The sequence below is a fragment of the Chelon labrosus genome (genome assembly GCF_963514085.1).
Source record: "Chelon labrosus genome assembly, chromosome: 2".
Lineage (NCBI taxonomy): Eukaryota > Metazoa > Chordata > Actinopteri > Mugiliformes > Mugilidae > Chelon > Chelon labrosus.
In genome coordinates this window covers 13371126-13396379 of record NC_140338.1, presented here as the reverse complement: position 1 = coordinate 13396379, position 25254 = coordinate 13371126, and the positions used below count along the sequence as shown (strand labels likewise).

The 25254-nt window shown below is 43.1% G+C and overlaps 3 protein-coding genes across 3 annotated transcripts in view; all 3 read left to right on the top strand.

Moving 5' to 3' along the window:
- Positions 1–12145, top strand: part of LOC311496872 (protein sidekick-1-like) — a 127878-nt gene extending 115733 nt beyond the window's left edge. The window contains exons 36-45 of the mRNA XM_084556889.1: positions 185–300; positions 5067–5253; positions 5356–5493; positions 5583–5744; positions 6303–6428; positions 6921–7085; positions 7556–7693; positions 9461–9581; positions 9665–9794; positions 11820–12145. Of these exons, the coding sequence (XP_084413015.1) occupies positions 185–300; positions 5067–5253; positions 5356–5493; positions 5583–5744; positions 6303–6428; positions 6921–7085; positions 7556–7693; positions 9461–9581; positions 9665–9794; positions 11820–12131 (1595 nt within the window). The 3' untranslated portion in view covers positions 12132–12145. The remainder of the gene's footprint in view (positions 1–184; positions 301–5066; positions 5254–5355; positions 5494–5582; positions 5745–6302; positions 6429–6920; positions 7086–7555; positions 7694–9460; positions 9582–9664; positions 9795–11819) is intronic.
- A 2659-nt stretch (positions 12146–14804) lies between these two features.
- LOC311496879 (uncharacterized protein) lies at positions 14805–20794 on the top strand. The gene is made up of 2 exons (XM_084556900.1): positions 14805–14916; positions 16513–20794. The coding sequence occupies exon 2, from the start codon at positions 16664–16666 to the stop codon at positions 19679–19681; it is 3018 nt and encodes a 1005-aa protein (XP_084413026.1). The 5' UTR covers positions 14805–14916; positions 16513–16663; the 3' UTR covers positions 19682–20794.
- A 959-nt stretch (positions 20795–21753) lies between these two features.
- On the top strand, positions 21754–24848 carry gpank1 (G patch domain and ankyrin repeats 1). The gene is made up of 5 exons (XM_084556651.1): positions 21754–21907; positions 22235–22699; positions 22786–22927; positions 23018–23093; positions 24011–24848. The coding sequence occupies exons 2-5, from the start codon at positions 22277–22279 to the stop codon at positions 24450–24452; spliced, it is 1083 nt and encodes a 360-aa protein (XP_084412777.1). The 5' UTR covers positions 21754–21907; positions 22235–22276; the 3' UTR covers positions 24453–24848.
- Positions 24849–25254: the final 406 nt, after the last annotated feature.

Below are 25254 nucleotides of genomic sequence, written 5' to 3'. Positions count from 1 at the left end.
TCTAGCCTCAGGTGCTCGCTGCTGAGTGTTCATGCATATGTGTGGTACAGTGGAGAAACAAGGCACTGCCTTAGGCCCATTCTAATTGGTAGGGTGGAACATATCTTCTCTACTCCCCACTCTAACACCTAGCTGCACACACACACACACACACAGTCTAACTATAAATCTCAACCTGCTGCAGCTCCGTCAGTGGCCCCCCAGTCCATCCGAGTGTCAGCTGTGTCTCCCTCTATTCTGGAAGTGACCTGGGACATACCCCCCCTCGAGACCCAGAACGGACACATCCAAGGATACAAGGTGACACACAGAAAAATAAGTGCAAAGATGTATATTCGCACACTCTCTGTCTGTACATGAAATGTTTCGGCGCTTGTCTTGGAGGAGTTTTATCCTGATACGCCTTCAAGAGAGAGAGAGAGAGAGAGTTAAGTTAGAGGAATAATCTGAATATCCTTTAATGGTTTCAATATCACTCCTCTGTCTGTCTCTGCCCCTCAACTCCCCTGTCCCACCCCCTCACTCTTAGTACTTCAAACACAAGGTTATCTGTCCTGCTTTAGACCCATTGATTTCTGCCAGAGCAAAGGGAGGAATGGAGAATAAAGAAGGGAATGTAATATTTGCAGAGCGAAGGAACATGACGGGCGAGTGATCCCTGTGGAATCCTGATTAGAGGAGAAGATCGAGGGAATATGTTCTAACTACCAGAGATGGCTGGACATGGGGAGGGGAGTATGAGGCAGAAGGGGTTAAGGAGATTGAGATGAGAGAACGAGAGAAAAGAAAGAATGTTTAATGAATTTATAGGTTCTGACTTCTTTTAACACTCCTACTATGTTAGATGAACAGCTCAAGCAGCCTACAGGACTGAAGGTAAACTACACTGCAAGAGTATTTTTTGACAGGTGAAGTTTACTGAAACTCCCCAGAAGACTTGTTTCACTGAACATGGTTGGTGAAGGGTAACAGGTAATACCTGATCATAACTAATGACAAGATAGTGTTGTTTTCCACTCAGACCAGATGTTTATGTTTAGGTTAATTTGGGACAAATCTTAAATCAGTCATTTGTCTCACGATATCTGAACATATTTCCCCGCCTCATCTTTATATTTCCAAGATATTTATCGGCTTACAACATCCAACATGTTACTCTTCTAAAAATAGGTCAATAGTAAATAGAGGTACAACAGAAACACTCGAAACATGATTAAAAATTGATAAAACACCTTTTTGATTCAAAACTTCAATTCTGTTTTTCACCAAGAAGAAATACCTTGAAAAAATCTATTTAGCACTTGATCTGAGCAGATGATGTATGATCATGCTCTTCCATGTCTGCTTCAAATTGTTTTTAGAGTAATCCTGAGCCTCGTACGCTTAAAAAAAAAAAACTAAGTAGATCTGCTAACAACAGTAGAGTGGTTTTCAAAATGACCTGCACTTTTTACATATCATTCCAATAAAGTACCACAAGAGATATTGTCTATTTTCTAAAATAAAATACTGAAAATGGAACTACTTTTTTGTGTGCAGAAATAAATACACTTTGATTTTAAATTGAGCATCTGGATGAGTTTGTCTGTCTCTCATTATTGTAAGAGCCCGTGGAAGGACAGACGTGGTTTAATGCTGCCCTCAAGTGCTACTCTGAAGCGGCTTTTTCCAAGTTTGGAAGTTGTAAATATAGCTCATGGTGCTTTGTAGTGCTGTCTTTTAGGAATAATAACAAAATGGACCCCTTGGTGTAGCTCTTGGCTTTTTTTACTTTTAGACACAACTGCACAGAGATGCTTTTTGTTGGAGGAAACAAAAACAATGTGTCGTGAAATGCTAAACACATTTACATAAATTAACATCTTCTTTGCCTTTAGTTGCTGCTGGAGATTTGAATACTAAAACCCTGCACCCCTAAAAATATTTTAACATCGTTGTTTGTAGTAGTAAAGATGTTACATTTTTATTTATAGCCCTATTTGCACAGGATAAGTTTTACCTGCGGACATCATGTGATTCAGAAATTACCCCCCTACGCCTGTGTTTTTTTGTCTCGCATGTGTTTTACTCAAATTTATTATTCATAGTTATGATGTGACTGTTTACTTTTAGGACATTGTATACTTATACACCTTTTTGGTACTTTGGCGCTTTTTCTCAGGGACTTTGTAAAAATTACGAACAACCTGGCAGTTTTTAAATCAGACCCACCTTCACTGATGAACACATTAATGCCTGACTTAATGATTTTGTCCAGCCGAATGGGTGACTGGGTCAGCGACATCTCGATTTTGCACCATAACATCTGTCCAAACTTAGATTTACAGCACATCCTTCATAATTCTTTACTGACAAGAGGTAGAAAAAAAGACATGAAACAAAAGTCTTGAAAAAAGTAACCCCCCCAGAGAGATGCCGATTCGCACTTGATTAGTATTATCACAGGACTTCTGTGTTACGAGAAATAGGGTTGGTAATTTGCGGTGTAGTTTTTACTTTACAAATTACTGATATGGCCAGTTCGCACAGGATTAATATCACAGACGACCTCTGCAGTTATTACTGGAGGTCCCCAGGTAAAACTCGTCCCGTGCAAATGGGGCTTAAATTACTATGATATTTCAGGATGATATAGTAATAGTAGGAAAACTAAGTGACAACATTACACAAAGGCATGACACTCGTTTCAAATCAATGAAAGCCATCACATCTGCCACAATATCTGCCAGTTTACCACTTTGTTTCCATATTGATGGTCCACCACTGTTGCTCAGAACAACCACCACTCATAAAACTACCAGTAGAGCTGTCTGTACTTACGAAGGCCACAGTTTCATGATGTGAGTACAGACTGATTCAGCTAAGGAACCATGTACTTTATGATTAGATACGCGGGTGGTTGATTGTCACCTAACGTTGGTTGGAGAAAATGTCTATGTGCTTGCTGCAGTTGTACAAGTTTTCTGCCAGTGTTCATTTTAAAGGTAAAAAAAATTAAGCTTAAAATAAATAAGAGGTTGCCAAAGTTGCTTTTAGTTTTTATCACTTGAACAGCTCCTGTGTAGTTTTTTTTTTTTTCCTGATGCCGATTGTAATGTTGCTGGTAGTGTCAGACATCAGATTGTATGTGTTGGGAAAATCCAGCCAGTGTGCATGTCACAGATGTTAGCATCTGTGTGAAGCCGTAATAAATATGTCTCTGTCCATCATTGAAAATGTGTTATTTACCAACCAGCCAAATGTGAAGGATTCAAAGAAATGAAGGTTTCAAAATCTACATTTGGGGCGTAAACGCTGATAAACCTCCTCAAAAACACAATTAAGTTTCCTTCCATAATAATCTCAAACATACGAGGCAACTTGCATGACCTGATCGGCATGCTCTGATTAGGATAGCACCAGAGGAGCAATAGAGGCAGAGGAAAGAGATAGTCCATTCACTAGTTATAGCAGATTATCCATGAATCCCAGTTGTCTCCCAGTTGTTAGTGAAAATCTTCAGCTCTCTATTAAAATTCATTGAATCAATTCACCTCATGATTTTGAATAAATATTAATATGATTTGCAATCTAGTGGGAGAACCTCTGATACTAATGTGCACTAGTTCCGTGTTAGTTGAGTAGTTGATTCCTCTGCATAAAAATGTTGGAAAACTATACAGCGGTCAAACTCTATATAATTTTTATTCTATTCACATATTTTATAGCTGGGATAGGCTCCAGCAGACCCCACGACCCTTCACAGGAATAAGCGGTTACAGAAGATGAATGAATGAACATATTTTGTAATTTGACTATTTTCTAATAAGTAGAATGTGTTTAAAAGGAAATCCCCTTTATTGTCATTGCATATACACTGCCTGGCCAAAGAAAAAGGTCACACACTCTTATATTTCGTTGGACCGCCTTTAGCTTTGATTACAGCACACATTCACTGTGGCATTGTCACAAGATTTATTTCCATCCAGTGTTGCATTCATTTTTCATCATCTGATGATGGGAGAGTCTGACCACTGCACAAAGCCTTCTCCAGCACATCCCAAAGATTCTCAATGGGGTTAAGGTCTGGACTCTGTGGTGGACAATCCATGTGTGAAAGTTATGTCTCATGCTCTCTGAACCACTCTTTCACTATTTGTCATGAATCCTGACATTGTCATCTTGGAATATGCCCATGCCATCAGGGAAGAAACAATCCATTGATGGAATAACCTGGTCATTCAGTATATTCAGGTAGTCAGCTGACCTCATTCTTTGGACACATAATGTTGCTGAACCTAGACCTGAGCAACTGCAGCAACACCAGATCATAGCACTGCCCCCACAGGCTTGTGCAGTAGACACTAGGCATGATGGGTGCATCACTTCATCTGCCTCTCTTCTTACCCTGATGTGATGGTTCCCCACTATCCTTCCAGTTTTTTGTTCTTAACCCAATTTTAGTAGTTTCTTCAATCTCTTTAGATGTTTTCTCTGCTTGATGCATGCCAATGATTTGACTCTTCTCAAACATCTTTTCCACGACCACGGGATGTGTCTGATATAAAGTATTCATGTTTGGGGTTTCAGGGCACCAATCATGATAATATAGTATTGATACGGTGTTATCTATCAAATATTTATCAGTATTTGTTGTCACGCTCCCTAGAATCTGGTCATCTAAAGTTGGAAACTGATCATCACAATTATCATTCTCATTTCCATTTCATGCCACTGAGTTATGGTTTAAAGAAGATTTTACACCGAGTGTAGTTATTAGAGAGTCCAAGGTGTCAGATGTATGGAAAATGAAAAGCCTTATATGTACATCTAGACTGGAGTAGTGGTATCTACTTCTTTAAAACTGGCAGCCGTAGAGCTAATCTCATCAGATGCCACTTTAAAACATCAGTAAGCAGCTTGTTTGTCTAAAACAATTAAGAGACTTCAGGAGCAGATGAGAGGAAGTAAATCACACATCAAGTTGGCAGAAATTAAGTGAGGGAACGGAGGAGTCGTGAGCCGTGTAATGTTGTTAGGAGTGACAGAGTGAGTGTTGTTGACAGCGTTTCTGTCCTGTGTTACAGATCCACTACTGGGAGAGAGACAAGCAGAACCAGAGTGAGAAGGTGAAGGTGATTTTTGTCCCGGAAACCAGTGTGCACCTCACTAACCTGACCAGCTACACGCCGTATCTGGTCACACTGACTGCCTTCAACACGGCCGGGGACGGACCTCCCAGTGACCCCCGTGGGGCCCGGACCCTGCAGTCTGGTAGGAAGAGATGACAGTTCTTGTTCCTGAAACCCAAACTAACAAGCATCATGTTAAAGTATTTCCGATTTCCTGAATTTGTCATCCTTTGTGTGCCTGCAGCTCCCAGCCAGCCGAGCTACCTGTCCTTTTCTGAGGTGACAGGAGGAAGTGTCAACGTGTCCTGGGGAGCTCCACTTACTCCTAATGGACAGCTGGAAGGCTACAGGGTCATCTACCAGCCCACTGTTCCTGTGCAAGGTGTGCACACACATACACGCACATACACACATATGGATGTAGTGTACATGCGGATTGTTAAACTGACATTTCTCTTCAATTGTCTGCAGGAGTAAGTAAAGTGGTGACAGTGGACGTGAAAGGCAGCTGGCAGCGATGGCTGAAGGTTCGGGACCTAATGAAAGGAGCAACGTACAGTTTCAGTGTCCAGGCTCTCACAGTCAGCTATGGACCACCTATACAGGCAAACATGACTGCTCAGCCTGTCAAAGGTAGGCAAGGACTGTGCATAAAATATGTGGAGTGACTACTGCGACTACTCTAGGGTACAAGGCTGCAGCTGTAATATATATTTTATAATATCAATTATGCTGCATATCATTTTCTCTATTAAACAATTCATTATTTAGTCCATAAAAGGCAGTGAATTGTGAAAAAGGGCCTTTATTAGCCAGTATAAAACATTCACATTCATAAGATTCAGATTGCAATCATAAGAAACAGGAAACTTCATCGGAGAGTCACATCTGAGGAGCTGGAATTACTAAATATTTAGCATCTTTTAGCATCACGACAACCTGATTTTCTTTCCAATAACTTTTTGTTTTGTTTTATTTTCAGATGTATGCTAGAGTTAAGAGCTAAGGTTAAGTTAAGATATGTTCAGCTGGAGAATCATCTCAGGTTAATTTCTTGTCCTAAGCCTTAGCCTAAAAAGTCAGACCCATTATTTCATGTGATTGTATTGTTGCATTAATGCCAATAATCTCAGGAAACTAAGACACATCAACACAGTGTTCAAGTACAAATGTTTTCCTCTGACGCTACAGGCTCCCCTGGCTCACCCATGGAAATGTCCATCTCCAAGACGTCTTCTGAGCTCACCATCCACTGGTCGGAGGGAGACATCGGTGCGGCACCTGTGACTGGATATGTTGTTGAGGCTCGTCCTTCAGGTGAGAAACGGCGCACGCAGGTCAGCCATAACCCACTTGACATGCACCATGTCATCATGTGCATTAATTTCTTTCTGTTAATCAAGAGGCAGCCTAAGTGCCACCCTGCACTAAACAGTTCTGAGCGCAGCTTTCTCCAGATTCATTAAGACCCGCTGTGCAAATCAAGTCAGGCACAATTTTCTAATAAAGATTACCAGAGGTGTAATACAGACAGGGAACAACGGTGGGAAATTATTTTAGCACTCTGCAGGAGAGCCATTGTAGACTGGGGTATAATTCTGCTGCTGATAATAATAAATATGGCTCTTTAAATAATAGTAATAACCCTAACAGGGATCACTGTCATCATCATATTATCATTATCATCTTAAACGAGACCTGACGATTTATAATTTTCTTTAATTAAATTCTGACAACTGAAAGGAACTTATTCTTAAAAGGTACTCTTACTTGAACTCTCTCTCTCTCCCTCTCTCTCTCTCGCCGCAGATGAAGGAGTGTGGGATTCCTTCATCAGACTTCTCCCTCCGACTAGCAGGTCTGTTTCGGTGCCACTGGAGCGCCTGAGGTCGGGGATCAGTTACGAGTTCAGAGTCATCGCTATTAATCGCTATGGTTACGGACAGCCGAGTACACCCTCTGCTGCTCTTGCTGGTAAACACACACACACACACACACACACACACGGTGCTGGACATGAGGCTAATTAACAAACTCACCTTGTCTGAGTGGGGTGTGACAGACATCTGCCAGATGCAGTGTGAGGCGATTGTTATGTGCTTTTGCTGCCACCTGAAGGCAGAGTCACACAACTAGAATTTTTTAACAAACACAGGATTTGCATCACATCTGAGTCACCAAATTCATGAGTTTCTAAGTAAATTTATTTCATTTATGAACAGTCTTCAGTCCATTAATTTATTTAGCTTCCTATCTCTTACTTCATATACTGTTTGTTAGGAACGAACCAGCTTGGAGGCAAACCGTAAGACAAAGAATCGCACTTCAATAGGTATAATTTACAGAGTGTGAACAACTCTGGTCCTGTGAGGCAGAACCAAAAAGAACAGAAGCAAAAGAAATGTCGACCTCTCCCTGATACATGTGCCTCTGTGTGCCTGCAGCTCTGTCAGAGCGTCCCTTCTATGAGGAGTGGTGGTTCTTGCTGGTCATGGCTCTGGTGGGACTCATCCTCATCCTGGTCCTGGTCTTCACGCTGCTGCTGCACGGACACAGCTCCAAGTACAAGGCCTGCGGCACAGGTCTGTGACTGTGATTTAGTCTCTAATGCTTTCACGGTGTCCCAGTAGACAGTGTGAAAGCATTTAGCCTTTAGTTCATTTTGTTGTGTAGCAATAAAGATAATAGTTTGTGTCGCGTTGAAGGATGCATTGTTCTTTCTTCAGTTACATTGATATCATTCCTCTGAGCCTCTACAGGTTCAACACATGTACCCTCCATAGATTCACCAGTGTGTCTTCCATTTTTTTTTGTGATTCTGACAAGCTGAGTCTTGTGTCAGCACACTTGTATAGTTTGTAGATCAACCGCCTCCACCAGCGTTGTTCCTGCAGGAGTACAGTCCTTTTGAGGGAGTGCTGTTCCTTCAGCAGGATGGTCCAGGACAAATGGCTCCCTGGTGTACATCAGTAAAACAGTACCTCCACAAAGCCCTACTGCCATCTCATGGAGGCTTTCTGTATTTGTTACACATGGTTGTTAACTATTTATATTTATAAAACCAAACTGGTGAATATAATGAAATGTTGTGTAGTAGCACAGTAACCTGTTTAAGCTCCAAAATTTGCACGCGGAGTGAATCAGTTTTAGACCCAGTTATTTTAACTAAAGCCCCAAATGCTAACTCATACTCCAGTTCTTCACATTCAGTTTATACACTGCTCTGTTAGATTTGCCCTCACTGTGCCTCCACGGGTCAGTCACAGAGCTCAGCGGCTCTTGAGCTGGAGATTCAAAATCTGAACCTATGAAGCTCACCAACATAGCTGAAAAACAAACTGACTCCTCCTTCAGACAAAACACTGTTCGTCTGTGTGAAACATTGCCCGGTTAATCTTCTAAAACATGTGGGGGCCTCCTGTTTTCATCTACATTTTTTCATCTATGATGTTCTCAATGGTCGGCACAGAATTCACTTTATGTGTGTGTGAGAGAGAGTGTGCGCCCTGACAAGTGCAGGTTATCATCAGGACAGCTGTTAGTCTGAGTTGCCACAGAAACCTTGGCAAAACCTCTGGGCAGCCATCAAACATGAGAGGAAGTTTCAGAAAGAAGGAGGAGGGAGGAGGGTGGAGGGAGAACGACCACACACACACACACACACGAGTGTAGAAACAGTGGGAGTCACTGAGCAATGGAAAATTACATCTTTGATTTTTGTTCAGCAGCTCGCTGTGTTCCGAGCAGCAGACATAATTCTCTCAATTTATAACGTGACACTGTCTGCTTTTATGGTTTCATTTTTTATGGTTCTGGGTGGATAAATGACAAAGGCATTCTGCGTTGTTCTTTCCTGACTGTCAAATTATGTATCACGCTTTAATTTGCTTCTAATTCTGAGACTTCCGGCTTGACTCAGGGAACAGGACGTCCCTGCCATGCATAGTCCCATGAGATGTCCGCAACATAGCAACAAAGTGACTCTTATGAACAATCGGGCATGGGATGCAGGCTCAGGACTGATCACCCTGTAGCCGGCCGCCTCCGATGAGGTAGTATAGTGATAAAGGCCGAAACACCCCGTGAACCAAAATTCAAACAAGCCCTCAAGCTTCTTCACCTATTCACCAGTGAACTCTTGTACGTGTTTGCACGAAGGAAATCAACATCTAATCCTGTGTTTTGGAATCTTTGAAGGTAGCCAATTACACAATAAATGAACAGGAAATTGCACATAAATTCTGTGCAGCAAGAAAAACAATTTCAGGAAACATTTCAACAAGCGTGGCTGGACTGGTTTGAATTTTTAGTATTTATCTGAAGTTCCCTCTGATTATTCTCCCCTGCAGGGAAGCACGCGTCCACAGCAGAGGAGTCTGTAACGCTGGACAACGGAGGCTTCACTGCTCTGGAGCTCAACAGCAGAGCTCTCAATTCCAAGAACTCCTTCCTGAAAAAGAACGGGACCAGGTGAGCACTGACTCCCTCTCTCACACAAACTTTCCTGGATTTGACCAAAACGTAACAAGTTTAATGTCCGTATGTGTGACCAGGTCTCCTCCCAGGCCCAGTCCAGGTGGACTTCACTACTCTGATGAGGACATCTGTAACAACTATAATGGAGCTGTCCTCACAGAGAGCACCACACTCACTGAAAAACCCACCGAGGTCTCTGAGTCAGAGGTATGTCTTTCTATCCGTCTGTCTGTCTGTTGCTCTCTCAGGGAACGGACACGTTACCGACACACCAACGCTAACCCAAGAATCACAAACAGGCCGTCCTGTTGGCTCTTACATGTTCACAGTCCACAGTTGTGTCATCATGATTTTACATCTTTAAATTTATGTTGCTGTATTCTAGGGGTGTCAAACTCAAATACACAGTGGGCCAAACTTAAACACTGGGACAAAGTTGCAGGGCAGACTCAATATTTATTGAAATATTGAACAAAATTGAGCACGTTTTCCCTTCTCTCCAGATATATAATGATGAACTTTGTCATATGGAAACAAACTTAAGTTGCTTAAACATTGAGTTTGGAACAAGCTTAATATTATAAACACATGAGAAATCAAATTTCAAATAAAAAACACATCAGTGGCATTCGTTTCTTATTGTTATTTAAATAAAATGAATTCTTAATGCCTCTCTCTGTCTGGAGCCTTTCAAGTTTATTTTCAGTGTAAACCCTTTTTCACAGGCCAACAACAGAACAACCAACAAAATAATTCTCTTCAATGAAAATTCAACAATTCAGCTATTAACAGTCCTTGCCTTGTGGTAGGGGCAAGTTTCGTTACAGCCACGTTGGCTCCACACATAAATAAAAACAGGTCTGTCCTTTACATTCATGAACAGATAATCTGCCTCCCTCCTGTCTTGAAAACTCCTGTTTTCCATCTCTCGTTTGGACGTTATTTGGGAGGGGTGGTTTAAATTTGCCCGAGGTGACTGGTAGCATGAAGTTGCTAATGATTGTCAACAGAAGGCGCTAGTGCGTCTTGATTGATGTGCCAATGAACGAGTAAAGCATTCTGAGATTTGCAGTATTAGCAGTGCATGCGATATATACTGGCGGGCCAGCTCTGATAGACATTTGAAATTAACTCGCTGGCCAAATATAATTACAACACGGGCCAGATTTGGCCCGAGGGCCTGAGTTTGACATATATGCTGTATTCGATACACATCCGTTGCCTGAGGTTTGTTGTATTTACACTTGTGAAAAGACACCTGCTGCACACACTGTAAAGCTGTTGAGGAAAATGTATGATAAAATGACTCGACATCATCCCCTGGTTCTCTCTCTGCTGTCTCCTGTTTAACTTCTGTTTATATTTATGTCTCACCAGATAATTTGACTCGTTCATATCTTCACTGCCTGACTAAATCAGTTCAATACCTGTACATGATAAAATAGCTGGTTCTGCAGCACTGAAACCTGACGTTGTATCGACAAAATATAAACCTGAAAATGATGGACAGTTAATAGAAAATACAACAGAAATAGAAAGCGCCACTGATGTTTGCTCATTGGAAAGAAAAGAGATTACACAGCTAATATCACTGAGTTCTCTTACCCTCTGCCTCCGCCACAGACTCAACATGCTGAGGGCCGCTGATAACGGCTAAAAGTGCCACCTGAGGATGTAATGAAATCTCAACGTCTTTAGATCAAACCCAAGCTTTCCCCGTGTCTCCTGTCTATCTGCTGTCATATTAAAAAACTGCAGGCAATGACAATTGATGCGCACGATGTATTAGAGCCCTTAGAACGTTAAATCCAATTTTACACATCAAAGTCTGTTGATGGGTCTTAGATGGTACTGAGTATAAAGCCCCTTGTGATTGTAATTGCACATTATATCATAAATATCCCATGAGGCTGAAAACTACAAGTTGGAAAATGAAAACAGTCTGAAGGTGTGTAGTTTGGAAGGAGTGACTTTACCAGACGTCTGTATCTGCTCCTCATCTCTGCCTGAGACTGGAGGCCACATTAGCCGCTACTAACAGAACCAGCGACCAGTCTGCCAGCAGTCAAACTGCATTGTGGGTAAATGACAGGTTTTTATATAGAAGGAAAAAAAGCATTATATAGAAGAAGTTATAACTCAAGTTCTGCTGCATCTGTTTTAGATTGTGATTTTTTTGCACTAGGAGCGTAATGCTTGCTCAGAATCTAACCCTGCTGTGTTTGTGTCCAGTTAACGGACAGCGACTACGAGGACGAGCAGCCAAAGCACTCCTTCGTTAACCACTACATGAGTGACCCCACCTACTACAACTCCTGGAAGCGGCAGCCCAAAGGCCTCAAAGGGATTACCTCGGGCACTCCTTTTGGCTACGAGGAGTGTGCCACGGCAGACACAGAGCCCTACTACCAGACCGTGGTCACCCAGCACAGCACGGGCGGCGCGTACACACCCACGGGGCAGCCTGCACACACACACGTCAACCCCAACACCAACCCGCCGGGGTCACGCACCCCTGTGACAGGATTCTCCTCATTTGTTTGACTCTAGAAACAAAACCTGCACAAATTCATACGCACACACGTACACACAATGAAGGACTGGGGCCGATGTGCGTTTGGACTAGACGGGGACGAGATGAGATGGGGACACGTGGGACGAACTGGTGACAAAACAGCCCCGGAAGAACTAAACTTACACTTCTCACTAGCCTTCTCCCCTCGTTCACAAAGACCCTGTGGTGAAGAGTGTGTGTGTGTGTTGCTCTTTTACTCTTTTACGCCTCTGTGTCACTGTGCTTTCACACAGTTACTGTCTTCTATTTCCACACACACACACACACACGCGTTCACGCCATAAACCGCCAGATACTCTCAACTGTTCCAGAGACTCTCCACTGAGAGCGACAAGTAGACGAGTCCATTTGTGTTAATGTCGACGAGAGACTTCACCCTGGTGGAACCTGGAATTTCTGCACAAAGCTTATCCTCTGTTTTCTGTATTTACACTTTTAAGTGCACAAGTATACACACACACACACACACACATGCACTCTCTGATGCACCATTTCAGTACCTCCCACTGGGAGAGAGGAACCTCAAGGTTGAAGGGAGTTATTAAAAGACGGCACAGAAGGGAGCAGCTTTTGTTGACTGGCTGGTTCGTGTACGAAAACACCAAGCTGTCAGCTTTAAAAGACCACCGCACAGAGGAACAGAAAAAAAACAATCGATAATCACAGTTTTTGAACTTGAAAAGGACGGAGAGTGACGTGGACAGGGGTTCCTCAGCACTTAACGGCATTCTCAGCGAGAGTGTTGAATGGAAAGCAATGTGTGATGTTTGAGTTTTAGGTCGGAAGATGTGAAAACCATGTTTTTATACCGTCTACTGCCTGTTGTCTCCTTATACCGCAGCCTCTCAAGCCATAATGCTTGCACTGAGCCGAAGCCCCACGCATTTCACCTTTATTCTGTTCTAATGTAATTTTTTTTTTACTAGTCCGAGTGTGACACGTGTGCATACAAGCATGCGTGTAAAATGTCAGTTTTCAGAGCCCCCATCGTCTGTCTGTGTAGTTCACTGCTAAGCAAAGCGTGCCATTGTGTGTATGTTTGTATTTTTAGGATGGATTTTGTACAGGGGAAACCTTTTTACTTGTGTGCTGTCGTCCGTGGTTCGACCATGTTTGTGCGTTTAAAAGCAAATGACTGAACGGCACTGGAGAGAGTTGACGTACGACGACGGAGAAGAGAGAAAAGGAAGACGACGTTGAACAAGAATCTTTAAAAAAAAAAAAAAGCTGCGGTGACTGAGAGAGCGAATGTGGAACGACAGGATGTTTTAGAGGATCATTCTTGTTCAGACTGTCTGAGACTGGCTGACACACATGTACTTTGTACTTCTCTCCAAGTGCAAACAAAGATCATCTGTAAGTATAATTTAAATGTTCGTCAGCCAGACAGCGGCCTCCCTCACTCTGCCACGCTTGTTTTGATCTCCATGCAGTGTGTGAATAAATGATCATTGTTTATCTGTGTGTGTGTGTGTGTGTGTACGCGGTGTGTTTTAGTCCTGCCATACTGAACTTCTAGCTGTGGATCTACACTACGTCAACTGAAATAAAGATATGCGTCAGCATAAAAAAAACTGAATGAATAACCAGGTCTGTGTGGGAAGTGAAAGGAGTGAAGGTTCAGAGCTTTATCAGTTGTGTTTCAGGGTTCAGATCAGGGTGTGAAGGGTCTGTCAGATACACTTCTCTGAATAAGGTGTGGAGTGCATTCAAGGAAACAGATGGCAGCAGGTAGATGAATTATTAAACAGTGATGTAAGAGGTTGTTTAGTTGAGACAGGGTGCATTCATTACAGCCGGGTGTGCACTTTGCAATCTGACAAATACTGGCGGAAGAAACAGATTACTTGGATTACAAAAATACCAAAACTACAAAATAGAAAAACCTTACAAAGTAGAAGTACAACAAAGAAATGTTTTTAAAAAGTACTTCAGCAGCTGAAGTGAAAGTGGTTATGTTTCTTTTTCATCGTATTTGAACAACACTAATTAGTGAATCACTGTAAACAAGTGGGCTGTTTTATCAGTTACGTGTAACGACTTTCATTGTGCCTTTTTAAAAATCTAAACATGTGCCACTTTACACACATACTCAGATTTATTGTTCTGACACGTGGGTGTGATGTGATACTATTATTATACACTGTGTGAAAGCTGTTATTCTTATTACTGCAAAAAAAATACAGCAAATGATGAACCATTCGGAGAAATAGTGAGTCATTTATCAGGTAAAAATGTCAAATATTCATTGTTTGTAACTAATGTTTTAACAGGCTGGTCAGTGTTGTGAAAATAGTTAAATATTAGAACCACATAACTGCAGTAAAATGCAGCTTAAACACTTAACATCAACCAGTTTTCTTATACACATTTACCAGTACCAGACTGTTTGAGTGGTGTGTGATATTAGTGATTCACAGACGCAGCTGTTTTTATCCAGATGTTTAGTTTAATGGCGCTCAAGTTGTCTCCCAGCCAGCAGGGGTCGCTGTGGAGGAGAGGACGGACCGCGGGAAGTGTTCTCTGCGTCCCCCGAAGAAGGAGTCACCAGCATGGCGGCTAGATTTTTCACTTTATGCTCATCTCTCCAGCCAAACGTTTTGTTTTAAACGCATCACCTGAAGTGGCTTTTATTAAAACTGCAGCAAGCTGTGTGTGTCCAGGTGCTGACGGCTAAAGGTCGGAGCTGGAGATGGCCTCACCTCGCTGTCTGTCTGTGTGGAGGCACCCAGACTTGTAACCCAGTTTGATTCGGTGAGTTTTCATCTCCTCCTCCTCCTCCTCCTCGTCTAATAACCACCTCCTTATTATACAGTCTGTGTATTCACCTTATTTTACATTGATTGGAGGATTTGAGACACAGACAGCTAGCCATGTTCAGATTAACATCAACAAACAAAAGCTGCTTTTTGCTGCTTTTGTTTGTTGATATCATGGGAACAGTTTCAAAATCACAGCTAATATATACACTAGACCCACAGAGGAGTCAATTTAATTCATTTTTTTTTTACTATTTAAATATTAAATCTGCAAGACAAAAGAAAAAAAACACTTATTTACTGTTCTCTACTGTATTTGACAACAATAATAACAAGAACATGAGTAAAAGCTTCCTCTCTTGGCTAATGACTGGTTAGACAGCCAACACGAATTTTCCTCATTGTTTAACTCGTCTGTCCATGTCTGTCTCCTGTTCTGTGGGACTACTCTAGAGCTGTAGTATTTATTGTTTTAGACAACAAACAGTAACTTAGATGCTAACAACAGCAGAATACAACAAGCTAGCAATAATGTTAACCCTTGTGGATTAGCCAGAGAGGCTAAAGTCAGGTTAAATATGAGTATTCATAAAGTCGTGGCCATTTACAGATTTCTTTTAAGTCATATTGTTTTCTAAATCCCCAGTATTGATAAACCTCCATTACAGCTAACAGCACAGCTAGCTACAGCTCCCCCCCAACAGGAATGAACCAAACAGCCTCAGCAGAGAGGGGGGGTCTGTGTCAACCAGTCAGATTTAGATATAAATATAAACACACAGAAAATATAATTTAAAAAAAATACATTTTGGCATTAAAGCTTTATCAAAATCTTACTTTGAAAATATGATTTACTAGTTTCTGTAGCTGCCAGTTTGGAGATTTGAGATAATAAGATCCCCCCCCCCCTCAGGTTGAACAGCCACAACGCCTCTGAGTGCTCACTGCAGGTTATGGTGTCCTCTCCATTTAGACCCTCAGGCCCCTGACAAGACCCGCTGTGGAACAATCAACGTCTGTAGTTAATCCCTGTCCAACCCAGGGTCCCTGAAGGGCCTCCCGGCGGCCCCTCAGATCTCCACAGCTGGACCTGCAGTCACCAGTGAACCTCTCGTGTGTAGCAGCTAGTTTGTTTGAACAATTTCACTCAACTTACAGTATTTGTTTTTTTCAAAAGTTATAAAGGACGGCAGCTGGTTTTCATGCACAGCGATTATGTTGTTTCTCAGGTATATAAACAAAAATATAAACTGGGTAACTGATAACTAAAACGAGGACTGTAACGATGTCACCATAGGCTTTTCATTTTCACTAACTTCCAGTATTAAGGAAGAAATGATTAAGTGAAAATCAAAACAAATTAGAACCTTAGAATCTAATATTATAAAATCAATTATATTTGCAAATGCCAGTGTTAAACTATATGATCCCACATAATCATACATTTGAAACGACACATCCCTTAAGCTGTTTCTGGAAACACCTTCATGAAAATAGGATTGATTGCAAGACTGTGACATTAGACTGCACCAGTTTCAGCCAGGTTTATTATATGTAAAGACATAAAGTCTAATTTGTGTTTGTTTTACAGTTTTCCTGGATGGACGTGAATGCAGGGAAACATCAGGAGTCTGAACACAGACCTGAGGTTGACATCTTGATTCGGTGACTCCTCCTTGACTCAAGAGAGAAAGGAGAAAAAAAAAGTCACTAAGAGGAAAATATATCATTAAAAACGAACAATGGGAGAAGTGACTGTAGAACTAGATGAGGAGGAGCAGACGAAACATGACTTCTCGTCGGAGCCACTCCCAGAGCCGCTGCTGGTGATCCTGTCTCCACCTCCGCCTTTCCTACCTGTCCCCGGTGAACCGACCATGCTTTGGCCGAAATGGCTGAAAGCCTTTGAACACTACATCAAAGCTCTGGGTGAAAAGGAGCTGGCCGACTCCACAAAGTGTTTGCTCTTACAGAACTGCCTCGGCCCGGAGGGCGAGCGAATCTTCTCAAGTCTGATCTGGAGTGAGACCACGTACGCGGCAGCCATCTCCACCCTGACCGTTCACTTCACCTCCGATAACAGCTCTCAGATGCAGCGCCTGAGATTCCACCAAAGGTCTCAGATGCCTGGAGAGACGGTGGATCAGTTCGTCTCAGCGTTAGAAGAACTCCTGAGGCCTTGCGGCTATGGAAACTTACAGGACAAACTTATCCTGGATCAGCTGATTGAAAAAACAAACTACCCACAGCTCAGGGAGAGGCTGCTGCAGGGGAGGGAAACTTTAACGCTGGCCACGGCGTTGGCTATCGGCAAAGAGGTGGAATCCCAGCTGTTTGATATTCACGAGGTCAGCGTGTACATCGGAGACGACTTAGAAGCGCCTGTTAAAAGGAAGGCTAGAAGAGGAAGGCCTCGGCGCGGGGAGGAAAGAAAGAAAACGAAACCATGTATGACTAAAATGCTGACAAGGCTCAAAGATAACTACTACTACAGCAAAGATAAGCAGTATTACAGTGATAATGACGAAGAGGAGTCTAAGAGGAAGGACGAGACTAATAAAGCACACGATGATGATAATGGCGACTCGTCGTCATTGTTCAAGGTTAAAGACGAAGACTGCAACAGTGATGACAGCGACAATGAGACTGATGATGATGACGACGACGACGATGATGACTGTGACTTTTCTTTGACTGCGCAAAAAGGCAACCGCTGCCCCTTCTGCACCGACAGGCGTTTCCGAGATTCACACAAGCTCGCCAGACACATGAGGACGCACACGAAGGAGAAGCCGTTCACCTGCCCGGTCTGCGCCGTGACCTTCAGCCAGTCCTACCACATGACCCGACACCTCAGGAACCAGCACGGCTTGGGCCCACACGTCTGCAGCACCTGCGGGAAAAGCTTAGGGAGCCCGGCGGAGCTGCAGAGTCACAAGAGGATGCACGCGTCTCAAGTGCTGTCATGTCCGGCTTGCGATGAAACGTTCACGAACACCGGTGCACTTTCTAGCCATGTCATGTCACACGGTGAAAACCAGGCCGCACAAGAGGAAGAAGGTTCTCAGCGCATCGATGTAACTGGATGTAAAAATGAAGACGTAGCTAACGGTGATTCTAAGAGCAAAGGATCTGGAGATATCGTTACGACGGAAGACAAGAGCTCAGATGAAGCTGAATCTCAAAATGGAGATGGAAAGAAGAAAACAGCCACCTCGGAAACTAAAAGAAAAGGACATTATTGTCCGATCTGCATCGGCAGACGCTTCAGAGGCGCAAACAAACTCGCCAGACACATGAGGACGCACACGAAGGAGAAACCCTTCAGCTGCCCTATCTGTGCCTTGACCTTCAGCCAGTCCTACCACATGACGCGGCATGTGAGGAACCAGCATGGCTTGGGCGAATACATCTGCTCTAAATGTGGGGAAAGCTTCAGCAGCTGGCTGGAGCTGAAAGCGCATAAGAAGACTCACGTAATCGAAGGCCTCACGTGTCTCGCGTGTAACAAGCAGTTCAAGGAGAAGGCGTCTCTAGCCAGTCATCTTAAATCGCACAAGAAGGTTGAGTCCAGCCCTCGGAGCCTCGTCTGTGGCGACTGCGGCAAAGTATTTGGCCGGATGTACCATCTGAAAAGGCACATAGTGACCCATCGTAAAGAAACAGACTCTGAGTGTTACACGTGCCCCGATTGCCACAAGGTCTTTGCCTTCCCAGAAGACCTCAACAAACACCTAGAGATTCACGTGAAAGAAAACAGTGGGACTTGTCCAAAATGTGATGAAACTTTTAGTAGTCCAGGGGAACTGGAGACACACATGGGGGTCCATCAGAAGTCTTACAGCTGCGGTACCTGTGAGAAGAAGTTCAAGGTAGAGTACGCCCTGAAGAAGCACGAGCAAGGTCACCTCAACGAACAGTATTACTGCTCACTGTGTCGCAAGCGCTTCCTCAAGCTTTCTCATTACAAGAGACACGAACTGGTCCACAAAAGACGAGAATCCAGATGTCCACACTGTGACGGTGTCTTCCTGCAGGTGACAGCTCTGAAGTATCACCTGCGGACTCACACTGAGGAAAGACCGTACCAGTGCACGTGTTGTATCGAAACCTTTGAAGAGAAGGAAGCTCTGGAGCAGCATTGCCTCAAACACAGGAAGTTCAAGAAGGAGAAGCCGTACTCGTGCACTCGGTGTGATCTCGCTTTCTCCGCGCTGATCGAGCTGACGGAACACATGAGCTCACATGACGGAGAGCAGCCAATGACCTGCCCCGTCTGCGGCAGGACTTTCCTGAACAAGAACAAGCTGGAGAAGCACCTGTCGATCCACACGGGGGAGAGACCCCACCTCTGCGCCGTCTGCGGCAACGGCTTCCCCTCGGCCGCCAGCCTCAAGCTGCACGTCCACGTCCACACCGGAGAGAAACCCTTTCAGTGTACGCAGTGCAGCAAGAGCTTCAGGTCGTCCAGCGGGCTGCGCCTTCACAGCAGACAGCACATGGAGGTGCGGCCCAGCTACGAGTGCCCCGAGTGCGGGCGAACTTACGGTCGCATGACGGAGCTGAAGATGCACCAGCGTTATCACACGGGAGATAAACCGTACGCGTGCTCCTGCTGCAGCAAGCGCTTTATCAGCAAAGACAAACTCAACGTTCACATGAGGATACACACGGGGGAGAGACCCTACTCCTGTCCTCACTGCGCACAGACATTCACACAGACCGGGGACAGAAACAGACACATCAGTAAATACCACTAGTCTGATATTACAGTAACACAACAGAGAAGGTTTGGTTGTGACTTATGAAGGATCGTACCAGAGGATTTGCATGTTTTTAACGTTAGGCATTAAGAATTTGTTCAGTCATGTGTGAAAGCAGCTTAATTCAAGCAGCCGTGAAGTCCAAATGATCATAACTGAGGAGGTTATGTGACTGTTTTTTTTAAATGGAAGTACCACTTATAGATAGTGTGTCCACAAAGCACCAATCAACCAACTTTCAAGTCAATAATTTGACACGTTCTGATCAAAGTTAGGTCAGGATTTTAAGTTTCAGTACTTTCACATGTATTCATAGAAACTGAAGAAGCAGAATATCTCAGATGTTAAATGCCGGAGCAGAATGAAGCAGAAATGTGCACACACTCTCCAAATATGACAGTCTGCTACAGATAACGTTTTAGTTTGGCACGTTGTTATTGGACTGTACATTTTTGTGGCCACTGTAAATTTAGTTAGCGTTACATGGAGATAATCATCAGTATCAGTTCCTCAGACGACAATATTCAGTTTATATTTACTACTGAAACAAACCATAAGCAAAGTCATAGCATTAAGGAGCGATCTGCTACAAACCTTCAATTTCCTTTTCTGAAATATTTGTGCGTTTTGCGTGCAAACAAATGCAAACCCACCACTACACTAGCGTTAACAAAGTGTTCCAGAGAGTTTGTCTCCTTTTTTGCTGTTTTTTATATGCTACTACATTATTTAAAGATACAAGCGCTCTGCATGACTTAGGTTTAGTCTCCACGGCTCTGTCCACTCACATCCGTGCCTGAAGCATCCGTCTCATAAAGATCTGAACCGTCACACTAGTGGCCAGCATGGGAAACTTTGGCCTTTAAGCAAGGATACAAACTAGATGCATCCTAAATCCTCTAAACACAAACAAATGACACTAAAAGATCTCAAAGTTGTTGTTTTTTTTGTCTGTTTTATATATATATATGTATGTATGTATTGTAATAATATTATGTCCGGTCTCATTTCACTTTTTGATATCTTTGATGGGGCTTCTCTGTAAGGAAGCATTTTGTGTTTTGAGAAGTGCCAAAAAATTAAAACTGTTATTCACTCAACTAGACTGTAGTGAGATTATGTAAGAGCATGTGAGCTGTGTCGTATTTCCATCAGGAGAGACTTTGTTCTGAGGGAACAGTAAAGATTTGATTTGATAACATGCACGACAGACAGACAGACAGACAGACAGATAGACAACTTTATTGATCCCTTTGGGAGGTTCCTGCAGGGAAACTGACATCTCCATCGCATACAGCACTGTTGGACATACATGTACAAGAATTCAATAGAAAACGAATGTGAAATGAAATGTGAAACCCTTTGGCGAGTAGAAGTAAATACGTGTTTAGTGTAGGGACTCCTCAGGATGTGAAGACGGCAGGGAGGAGGTTGCAGCAGTTTGACGGAAAAGACATTTGAAAACAGTTAGAGAAATGTGTTTTAATTTGACGAAGGCAAGGTCTCAGCTGGCTGATTGAGATCTTGGCATCCTGACTGAATTTAGATAAAGGTAAGGTAAAGGGCTTTATTTGTCATTATATTATATAAGTATCATATAACGAAATTACGTGGTCAGACATGGAGGGTTGGTCCTGAGCCGCTGCACTCGCGCGCGCCGCCACAATTTAATGCTGAGCAATGCAAACGAATGAACGTGCCTTTATATAAAGCCTGTGTCTGTGGTTGAGAGACATAGTAGTTTAATGACGTGTGTTGTCACTCTGTTTCTGATTTTGATTGAAGTGTTTATTTCGAATATGCAAACCAAAATAAAAAGGAAAAGTAAGGCAAAACATTTAAACATAGAAATACATATTCGAAAGGGAGTGAGAAGAAGAATAACTTATAAACTCCCACCCCTTCTCTTTAAATAATTCTCACAGCTATAGATATATAGTTTGATTAATATTTCTATTTCTAATATTACAGTAATATTATGACAATATGAAAGAGTTATTTCTGTAACATTAGAAACATTAGAGCCAGTGTGTAACAGACACTTTGACATCCAGGCCGCTAGGTGGCAGCACTCTCTGCTACACATGTCAGACTGTAGACGGTGTTCCGTCCTCAGGAAGAAGTGAGCCGACGCTAGCTTGAAGAGGCTTGAAATATTAAATAGTTATAGTCCTGTGCCTTATTTACCTTAAGATTTTCGCCCGGATTGCGCCTTTATGTGACGTGGGTAATGTTTTATCTAAAGTCCCCTCAAACTAAACATCTTTCGAGCGTCTAAATGCTAATGCTAACCGATGCTAGGAGGCTAGCTCACACTTAGCTAGCTGACTTCTTCGATAAGGCTACCAAGACTGTTTGTGTTACTCAGATAAATAGTTTAATATAGTGTGTGGACTCGTGTCCGGTTTAGCTAATGCACCGTTTATTGAGTCTTTAAAATGTGTTGTCGGGATTTTAATTAAAGACGATGTGAAGTAAACAAAAGATAAACCAGTTCAGCTTGTTGTCATAGTTAGACCTCAACACTTCTTCTCCTACTTCCTGCCACAGTAAACCTTCAACCTGGGACATCTGGACCTGCAGTTTATCCTGATGGCTGCTTTAGGTTTTACTCCTGCCAGCGACCACGATGTTTTCAGCTTTGAGAGCAGACCATCCAGCTCTAAAACGAGCAGTGCGCTTAGTGGGAAAGAAATCAGGCAGTTCTACGAAGACCTGATGAAAGGTGACAAAGATGCCTCAAGGAGTCATAGCAGAGAGCATCCGGTTAGACAGTCCAGTAGAAGAGAGAGGAGGAGGAGGATGAGGAGGAGGGACGGGGCTGAGGAGGGTCAGACTGCTTCTGTGGTGCAAAGAGTAGTTAGAGGTGAACGTGAAGGCGACCAAAGAACAGAGACAAGACACTCAGAAAGATCCACAGAGCTGCTGGGGCTCAGGTTGCTACGCTGTGCCCACGAAGGAGACGTCCCAGGCCTCAGAGAGCTGCTCTCTAAGGGGGTCGACATCAACTTCCAGGTTACTTAAAGCTCAGCATCTTTTCATTTTAGGGAAATACATAATTCGGATTTGTTTCACAAGGGCGTGTTTTTTTCCACCTACAGGACACTTTCTTCTGGACGGCGGTGATGTGCGCAAGCTGGTCGGGACAAAGAGCGGCGGTGAGACTGCTGCTGCAACACGGAGCTGCCTGGGTTGGAGTGGTTGATACGCAGGGCAGAGATGCCAAAGACCTGGCCCTAGAAGGTGGAACCATGCAGCTTTCATTAATAAACCTCATGTGTGCATGTAAAGTGATGTTTGACTCATTCATTTGTTTGTTTTTTTTCCCCCAAGCGGGCCACAATGACGTGGTGGAGGAGCTGATGGGCTATGGGAGAAGTGCACAGAGAGAGACACAGACTGACAGCAGGTGAACACACTCTCTTAGAGAAATTTTAAATCAAATCTGAACTCTTCCTACGTCTGAGGAAAGGATCAGTCAGAGGTCTTGTCAAGTCTAAACTCATCAATCTGTTATTTTTAATCAGGTAACAATATATCAGGTGCTTTTGTTTGACTGTAACAGTTTGAACATCCCCTTATAACTGATGAATTAAAGACTGACCACAGTATGTACTGAGCAGGAGATTTTAAGACTCTGCTTCCTAAACTCTGTCGGCTGATACACCGTATATGTTTGCATCAGCTTTATTTATCATCACTATATGAGCCTGAGGAGGAAGCAGCAGAGGATGAAGAAAGCATTTGGCAACTGTGAAAGCAATGTTAAACCGAAGAGCAAATCTAACAAAGTGTGAGATCCAATAAATTAAATGAACACACCGTGTAAAATAAACATCATAACTGGTTTTACACTTGATAGATTAAAAACCAAATGCACTTTTATCGGCATGGATTAATGAATCACTGGTGAAATCGTTAAAGGCCTCGCAGGCTGAGCAGAGTTACGTTAGGTCATTGCACTCTCTGGTAGGTCACACACACTGTGAACCAATAAAAATACACAAAGATAAAGCAGTTGGTCCCACCAAGATAATAATATTTGCTTTACCAAAGGCCTTGATAGATGCTACAGCTAGATTTATTACACGGTTACAGCCTGATATTGCACAAAATTACTTACAACATTTTTAATTAACTGTAGCTCAGCATGGAAGTACAAACAAGGCTTTTATTTATGTTGCTTTTGTCCCCCAGTGGTTACAGTGGAAGTGCATTAGGAGTAGATCTCTTAAAGGCCCACAGAAACACAATTAATACAGCAAACAAAACTTGTATTAATGTGTATACGGCCGTCAGACTGCTGACATCTGTTGTTTCTTCCAGCTCCAGTTCCCTCCAGTCCCAGTGGTGCGATGTGTGTGGCAGCGAGTACAGCAGCAGCTTGTCCTCACATCTGTCCTCCACTCTGCATCAGTTCAGTCTGCGGCGTCCTCCGCCCACCCCCTACTACTGCCTCCCGCCCTCCAGTAACAGCTACAAGATGATGGTTCGTTGTGGCTGGAAACCAGGCACAGGGCTGGGGCCCGAGGGAGAGGGGCCTCAGCAACCAGTGCCCACTGTGTTGAAGAGAGACCAGGAAGGTCTGGGGTTTGGACACATGAAAAGGGCCAAAGTTACTCACTTCCAAGCCAGGGATCAGGGCGCTGTGAAACCACCGTCCAGAGAGGAGAGGGGGAGGAGAGGACAGAGGAAGGAAGAATGTAAGAGAAAAGAGCAAAAGGACAAAGACTGGGAAAGAGATTTCCGTGCATCTTTCTATTTGTGACGCCCGCTCACAGGGACTTCTCCCCAAGCATTTTCCCACAGACTACCACTGACAAAGAATCTTAACACGAGTTGTTTCTGTGTTTTTACTTCAATCTGTGGAGGTGTTTGTGAAGCTGGATGAAGCTCAGCGTTAATACCTCGACTACCTCAGAGCTGATCCTAGCTGTCACACAGAGCAGCCTGTGGGCTCATGTTTGATTCATTTCACTTTCGTAGTGATTGTGTTTACTCTGTGTGAACATACATGGTGAGTTTTATGTTTATTTATTAAAAGTACACAGGCCTGACCTGACAAACATCATAAAGAGCTGTGGTCATAGTTCACTGTGCGGGCAGTCAAACACTGTTAATGACAAAGGGCTGATCTGTGCTAATAAAAGAATATAAAACCGTTTGATTCATATATTTAACTTGTTTTCCTCGTGAGTTACTGCTGTTATACTTTGCCCTTAATGAATGTGAATCCATGAGCCAACCGATACCTTCTCACCTAACTGGACATGCCTTATCTTGTGACTGTCACATGTTGTTGGTGCTTATCTGCCGTATGAGTCACTTAGGCTCTACTACATCATTACTGTGATAATTCTTCTATCACTTTGCTGGCTCCATGTTGATGCTGGACACCATATAAGGAAGCACACCTCAAACACAACCACCTGTGACACTGTACATGGTCTCAGAGGTCGTTCTTTTTCTATGTCACCGTCCAGGCCATATAAGACGAAAAGGTGTCTGTAGTGAAACCCAAGCCGTCGTAATGTTTGTGCAATATTTAAATTGAACTAGATTTCCTCCCA

Bases quoted from the DNA above. Each gene is read 5' to 3' on its own strand.
- gpank1 (XM_084556651.1), top strand. From the start codon at position 22,277: ATGGCTGCTTTAGGTTTTACTCCTGCCAGCGACCACGATGTTTTCAGC. The intron at 22,928-23,017 runs GTGGAACCATGC...TTTTCCCCCAAG, and splicing joins CAAAGACCTGGCCCTAGAAG to CGGGCCACAATGACGTGGTG. The intron at 23,094-24,010 runs GTGAACACACTC...TGTTTCTTCCAG, and splicing joins GAGACACAGACTGACAGCAG to CTCCAGTTCCCTCCAGTCCC.
- LOC311496879 (XM_084556900.1), top strand. From the start codon at position 16,664: ATGGGAGAAGTGACTGTAGAACTAGATGAGGAGGAGCAGACGAAACAT.